We start from the raw sequence: 7,854 nt of genomic DNA on the forward strand, positions 1-7,854 counted from the left end.
GTGCATCATGAACAGTGAGTGATCTGCCTGCTACAGTATTTTTCTCTGTGCGTCCGTCTTCAACGTCTCTGGCCTGTGTTAACGGGCGTTTACAGACTTCATATTTTCACATAAATTACATTTTGGAAAACGACTGCATTGCAGCGCAGTTTGTGCAAGTCCAGAACAGAGACGAGTTGCTTGCAATAAGACAAAAAACAGCCGCTTGCTGATCGCGTAAGTTCCAGGGGAAGCTCCTTAGCTCGGCCATCCTACACACACACGTGACTGACTGCTCACTTGCACCAACAAGAGGAGGAGGGTCGTGTTACTCTCTACACTGCACTCAACCTGAGGGATTCCTACACTTTCAGTCTTTGAGGAAGACATGAAAAACCTGCATACTGCAGGAACGGTATAACGGAAAATATTAGCGGTTTTGAAACCGTGACATTTTAAAAATCGCAGTATACCTTGAAACCGGTAATCGGCCCATGCCTAATTTACTCAATTATTCAATAAATCGATGTTATTGCGAATATTAATGTACTTGTTCATCATTGTGTCAGTGTTTTAATCGCAAGAACAACAAAGTAACGAAAGTAGAAAGTAGAAACATGGTGGCGACTTCCATGTAAGGGGACCTATGGTGTATGTAGACATAAATTGCTCAATCTAAGGTAATAAAAACATAACGGTTCATTAAGTAAGGTCTTTATACACCTCTGAAAACATAGTTATGTACTGTATATTATATTGCATTTCTGTCAATAGATCGATGTAAATATTACACATTGCACCTTTAAAGGATTAGTTCATGATCAGAATAAAAATTTCCAGATAATTTACCTTTTAAAAAAAAAAATAATAAATAAAAAATGTATATACTTTTTAACCACAAATGCTCATCATTAGCTCGACCTCACGTATTACATAATCATGTTGGAAATACACATATACACATACTGTATACGCACTGCAGACAGAGCACGTGTGAACTTGACGCGACAAATCTAGTTCAACATCTGAGGCAACGCCACGAAGAGCTCTATGACCAATGCATGGCAAAAAAAAATCCTTGGACACGGGATTTTTTTTCTTTTTTCTGCCATTTGTCTATTCTAGAGACATTTTGTTACACTTTTACTTCGTGATTATTTTGCCTTATGTCTGTTCTAGAGACATGTTACAGCTTTTTGATAAAGCTCTAATTGGTTTTCTTTTGGAAATATGTTTCAAATTCACACTGAATGCATTAATGACTGTAAAGCATGTCTGTGTGTGTCAAAATCGTGATTAAAATCGAAATCGCAAAATTTATCAAAGAAATCGAGATAGGTTTTTTTTGTCCATATCGCACAACCCTAGTATATACCATTGTACTATTTATGTTATACTTTTTGAATTAGCTATTATTTTTATATATTTAGTTTCCATTTTAATTCTAGTAATAAGATTTAGTACGTTTGTTTGCATGTGTAATTTGTATTCTTTTTTTTATTTCCCTTTAATATTTCCATCATTTATTTTTTCATCTAATATTTGTATTGTACTTTATTTCAGCTTTCTTTCAATTGACAAAAGCGATTTTAATAGTTTTATTCTTAGTTAATAATAACAACACTGTTATAGATACAATAAAAATGAACTGGAACTACTGTACTTCAGAAATGATGTCAATAAAAATTACACGGAAGTGGTTAATATGATGCTATATTTGTGTGCTATATTCCAAGTCTTCTGAAAACGTACTAAAGCTTTATTTGAGGAACAGACCAAAATCCAATTTTGTGTTTATGGTAAAGAACTTAAAAATTTGAAAAAAATCTCTTTCTTTCACTTAAATCAATTTATGTATTTTCCTCACACTATATTATCATATGGATTCAGAAGACTACAGAAAAATATAGTGCACAAGAACCATGTGAACCACTTTTATGATAATGTTATAGTGTTTGAAAGCTCTAGTCCCCATTCATTATAACTGCATGGAAAACAACATCCAAACAATCGAGAGTTTCTCATTCATCCCAGCAGAGGGAGCTTCAAACTAACCTCTGCCACCAGGTCGTGGGCCCAGAAGCAGGCGTAATGGAGAGGGGTGTTGCCGTGCTCGTTTGCTGAATTGGTATCTGCTTTGCACTGGATCAGCTAGACAACACAAACAATATGATTCAGTACCCAAAACAGCAAATACAAAAAGATTCATTCAAAATGCTTTTTATGGAACTAAAAGGCATAAAATGGAAATTGTCAGTTCCGTATTCCTTTTTAAGTATTTAAAGTTTGTATGTAGGTATTTATAACTGCTGTTAGCAGCTGTGTGTTTGTTTACACCTTTCCGTGACCGTTGTGGTCACTGTGGTTGTTCAGGTGCAGGCGTGTGTGTATGTTTGTGAGCGTTTATCCACTACAATCAGTTTGCACCTTGGCCAGAATGTCACGGTGGCCGTGGCTCGCAGCCAGGTGCAGGGGTGTGTCGTCGCCGCGGTTCATGACATTGATGCGCGCCCCTCTCATGATGAGCATATCCACGACACCTGAACGGCCCTCACGGCACGCCCAGTGCAACGGACTGAACCCGTGATCATCCCTGCAAGAAATAAACACATCAGCATATTTAGAGTCAGTAGCGTATTATAACGATCACATGAATACTTATTAAAAAAAATAATAATAAAAATCACACACACACAATCACTAATCACTGCATTTAAAATTTTCATTCATTTAGATTATACATTTTTAACATAATAGTTCATGTTAAAACAGTCTAATATCTTGCTTGTTTAATTTATGTATGACTGACAAATATGCATCATGAAGTTTTTTAGTTCATGTTAAAACTAAATGTTTGAATACATGCATACATGTTTGGAAATAATGACAGAAGTTTCGTTATTGGGTGATCAAGGCACAGTTTAAATCAAGGCACAGTTTTTTGCTGCAGTGTTCGGCGGTAAACTGTCTCCAGTCAGGCTAGTGATCCCGCTTTCAGCTGTCTGTCTCCAGCCAGTTAAATATAAACAGCCGTTAACTGGCCCTTTCCTCCAGATCATGTATACCCCCCCACCCCCCTCTGTTTGAGTCCGAGATCCGTTCTCAGGCCTTCCTATTTCCTTTTCAAAACCGCAGCAAAACTCACACTTACAGTCGACAGTCACCCTAAAGTTACAATAAAAACACTGTGATCAGATCAGAGCCTGTGCATTAGTGCTGCTACAGAGAGCACATGTGAATGAATTACTATTAAACCACTGAACGCAACTGCTGAGAGTGTGCTATAAATAAACGAATGCAATGCAGCTTGTGCTCGTGCTCATCCTCACAGTAATTAGTTGTAAGCTTTTGTCTTCAATAATGAAGTGTTTGTTGAAGGCCTGGGTGTGTGCACTACAGTAGGAAGTCTCTGGGTAAATAATAAAGCCAGTAGTGTGGCTAAACTTAGGGTAGTTGCTGGAACTACTCACAATGTCCTGCCGGAACAGACCAGACCACACACACACAGTCAAATGATGGCTTAGTCAAAACTGAAGGGGTTAAAGACAAATAAACAGGAAGTTCCCCCTCCTCAAATAAACAAAATAAAATTGGACAGTGAGTCCTGAGCTTCCTATTGGGAATTCCAGAATGTTCTTTATTTCGGGCCAAACTGCACATTTCAAGGAAGGAAGGAGGGGGAAAAAGAAAGAATGCATGCAAGGCAAGGAAAGTGACAAACAAAGCAGGAAAGAAAGCGGCAAAAAAGGAAGAAAGGAAGAAACCGGGAAAAACAGAAAGCTATAAAGGAAGAAGAAAGAAGTGGGAAAGAAGGAGTAGTGGGGAAAATGCAGAAAAGGAAAAATGGGGAAAGAAAGAAAGAAAGCTAGCAGGAAAAATGGAAGCGGAAAGAAAGGAGGAAAGAAAGGAAGGAGGCAAGGAAAGAAAGAAAGAAAGAACAGCAAAGAAAGAGTAACAGGAAGAAACCTGGGAAAGACAGAAAGAAAGTTGGAAAATAATATGAAAAACAAGAGGGAAAAACAGAAAAAGGAAGAAAGTGAAAAGGAAGCAAAGGAAGGAAAAGAAAGTGCAGACTGAAGCAGAAAAGGAAGAAAATGGGACAGAATGGAATGAAGCGGGAAAGAAAGAAAGAAACTAGGAAAGACAGGAAGATTGAACAGAAAGTAAGCTTTAAAGGAAAAAACATGAAAAAAGGAAGAATCTGGGGGGAAAAAAAGGAAAGAAAGAAGGAATAGTATGAGGAAGAAACCGAGAAAAACCGGAGTTGGAAAGTTGGAAAGAAAGGGAGCTAAAACAGGGCAAGACAACAGGAAATTAACAAGAAAGCAAGAAAGTGGGAAAAAAATTAAAAAGCAGGACAATGAAGAAAGGAGAGCTGTAAGAGAGCTATCTGTGGTGACTCTTATCACATCACTCAGCAGCGCTCCGACACACAAATGAAGCAGCAGAGGGGCGGACTGCGGAAACCAGAGCAGGAAACACAGGAAATAATATTCCACGCTCTCTCTTCCACTGCTAGCGGCTCCCTCTCTTCGCCTGTGTGAGTGTAAACGCTCTGGACAATTCATATCCAGTTAGTTTCTCTTGTCCATGTAAGGACGTGAAGCACGCGCTGTTAACCAGCATGTGAGCACACACACACACACACACACACAGAAAGGAACGTTTATGCTAACAGACTTACAAACGTACAAAGACAGACTATGTAAACATTGATACTGGAGTTACACAGCTGAAAGATTACGTCTTGAGCCTGCAGTTATACGATCAAAGAGTTGAAAAGCGCAGTTATTAAGAGCTAACTCTGGCCAAAAACCATTCTGGGGTTGCGTTGGGCGATGATTTAAAAGTACAACTCCACATCTGAGTTCAGGTTTCTACCTTTCAGCAAAAATCTGGTTGAGTGAAAGCTCGTACTGAATTAGATCATAAACCGCACATCAGTGAGGCGCCAAGTCTAAAACTGTATCTGAGCTAACAGGCTAGTGAAGTGGGCCAGACTGACGTATGTGACAGGAAATGTAACTGAAAAAGGTCAAATAATATTGTAGAACATTTAAAAGGTACCTTCTGATCCAAAAACAGACATCAAAACGGATGTACAAGTGTTATATTTTTAAACAGTGCAGCTAAAAACAAGAAGTTAAAATAGTTTTAGTAGTAAATAATTCACACCAAACACTGTAAAAGCTTCTGATTGGCCTGAGCTTCAGTAGCTTCAGTGTCCGTTTTAAAGCCACAGAGACAAACACAGCTGTAACCTAGCATTTAGTTTGCTTCAGGATTCTGTTCTTCTACTATCATTAGCCGCTCTGAGTTCCCATCCAGACATCAAGAATGAAAAACAGCCACAAAATGGGTCAGTTCCTCTTTGAGTCACAATTTGAGAGCAGACCCACAGTCAACTTAGATGACATTGACTACTAGAGAAGCACAGATGCAAAATTTGGGTGCTGATACGGATATCCGATCTGCAAAACAACTTGAAACACGGATGATGTAACACAAAGTATTATACATTGCACACAAGCAACATATAATAAAAATGTTAACTTGCTAGAGTACAGAATTGCACATGGAAAGTCACTGAACTCTTTTCTTTTACTTTTAACAATAAAGTTATTTAACTTAGTAAATATTTCACCATAATCTTTTGATTTTAGACCATTCTCAGTCAAATTTAGTTTTTTATTATATTATTTATAATATTATTGTCTTATTTTTTAAACATTTTTTGTTGACAATATGCAAATTGCTACAATGTTTTAGACCAAACTTTGGCCAAACTTTACAACAATTTGAAAAATGACATTTATTGTCATTTAAAAACATCTATGAATTAACTTGTCAAACATAGGTTTATCTGTCAAGCTTTAAGTTACTTTCTTAATACATGTTCAATAAATATACTTAATACCTGTGTTCTAATTGAGTAAGATTTCTCAGTATGTGTTCATAATCTTTCATTTAAATGTAATAACTTACGCCTCTTTTGAAATGATCTTCCTGTTGTAAAGAAATAGAAGATATTTTGAAGAATGTTGGTAACCAAACAGTTGCTGGTAGCCATTGATTCCATAGTATTTTTCCACTACTACAGACGTCAATGGCTACCAGCAACTGTTTGATTACCAACATTCTTCAAATTATCTTCTTTTGTGTTCAACAGATGAAACTCATGCAGGTTTGGATCAACTTGAAGGTCAGTGAATAATGACAGAATTAAAGTTTTTGGGTGAAATATCCCTTTAAGAAAATAAAAAGGCTACAGTCTACTTTAATTTCAATGTCAATGCTTGAACAACAATTTCAAAATCAATTTAAATGGAAGTTAAGGCCAAATTTTCATGAATTTCCATATATGTTTAACATATTATACATCTAGTTAAGAAGATAAGATATAAGACAGGAGTCCAGTTTGCTGACTGACATGTTGTAATGTGAAGCATAAACAACGCCCATGTATGTCTGCTATTTCCTGTCTCCTCCCACAAATACGTAAGGTTGTGACATTTCAAGCCATGCTGAAACTCATCATGGCCCTTCAGAAGAATTGAATTAAACACCCACTCTTCTCATCGCTCATTTCAAAGGATCAAAATCATTTCATTAGGCAAACCACAATATGCAAAAGCGAAAGGCGAATCCCTTAGCTGGAGTTTTTCTATTTTTGGATAAGGAGAACACTTTGAGACGGGTAAGCGGGGAGGAAGAGAGAGAGAGAGAGAGAGAGAGAGAGAGAGAGAAGTGTCACAGAGAGGACTGGTATGGCTCAATTCAGCATGCTTTGGTTGGTGAGCTCATCATATGGAAACTATTCATCGCAACCATTTCATTTTAGCCCAGACCGTTCCCTCCTCCCCGTCTTCTGAGTCACAAATTAGACATGGACTCCAACTCACACTGGCTTGAACGGCAGATTTGTAGAGGATCCATTGCCGTTTAGAGTAGGGAACGCTAACATAAATAAAAATGAAGCGTATTGTCTTATTTTTGGCTTTTGTGCTAGTTGAGTTAGCGTTTTCCCCCCTGCTGGCAGTTTCTCAAGTAAGTCAAACATTTCTTTTGTCACATAATTTCAAAGTCACAACTTCAGCCATGTGAAGAGTAGGGCTGGGTATAGTTCAAAAATTTTCGATATCGATATCGATACCGATACCTTGACTTCGATACCAGTTCCTGAACTATACTTTTCGATACCAGTTTTATGAAATCAATTTTAACAAGATTACATTATCTAAAAAAAACAACTTTGGTTTTATTTTTCAGCTTGTTGATGTTTATACAAACTCAGAGACTCATATCCTGAGCCACTGCACAAAGGAACAAAATGTAACCAACAGAATAAATCAGTGCAAATAGTTTTAATAAAGCTCAAATAGTCTTCAGTTTACACATCTGTTAGGCTACATTTACACTAGTTAGTGTTCGTTTTAAAATGCATAGCTCAGACAGAATCATGATTTCTATTTATTTTCCACTGATTTACTGATGAGCATTAGCAGCTTCCAGTGCTGTCTGACTGTGTTCTCTCTTCCATGATCACTGCTCTGACTCAGAGGTAATAACAGATTTAATTTCAGCAACATTACATGGCCAAAACACACATTAGATGGCAGGTCCGGATTTACCTATTTACGGATTTACGGCCTGGAGTCCCAACCACACATCAAGAAATTGTTCAGATCATTTGTTTCAAGACATTTGACATGTTTCCGTCCTGAAATCTCGTGTGGGTTGAACTAATTTTTTTACGCACCTCATCCCAAACCTTCCGTTGCAAATTCCAAAACGTCATTTTAGAGCTGATAACAGAGGCTTGAGCCATTGATATGCAGGCTAACGCGGTTATGAGAGAGAGAGAGAGAGAGAGAG

The 7,854-nt window shown here is 37.5% G+C and overlaps 1 protein-coding gene across 3 annotated transcripts in view; it reads right to left on the reverse strand.

Moving 5' to 3' along the window:
- Nucleotides 1-7,854, reverse strand: part of LOC107718724 (integrin-linked protein kinase-like) — a 26,024-nt gene that overhangs the window by 7,824 nt on the left and 10,346 nt on the right. For all 3 annotated transcript variants that reach the window (XM_016525928.1, XM_016525929.1, XM_016525927.1), the window contains exons 3-4: nucleotides 2,407-2,572; nucleotides 2,035-2,130 (exon numbers count right to left, since the gene is read on the reverse strand). In XM_016525928.1, the coding sequence (XP_016381414.1) occupies nucleotides 2,035-2,130; nucleotides 2,407-2,572 (262 nt within the window). The remainder of the gene's footprint in view (nucleotides 1-2,034; nucleotides 2,131-2,406; nucleotides 2,573-7,854) is intronic.

This window comes from Sinocyclocheilus rhinocerous, unplaced genomic scaffold, assembly GCF_001515625.1.
Source record: "Sinocyclocheilus rhinocerous isolate Xijiao unplaced genomic scaffold, SAMN03320098_v1.1 scaffold1655, whole genome shotgun sequence".
NCBI lineage: Eukaryota > Metazoa > Chordata > Actinopteri > Cypriniformes > Cyprinidae > Sinocyclocheilus > Sinocyclocheilus rhinocerous.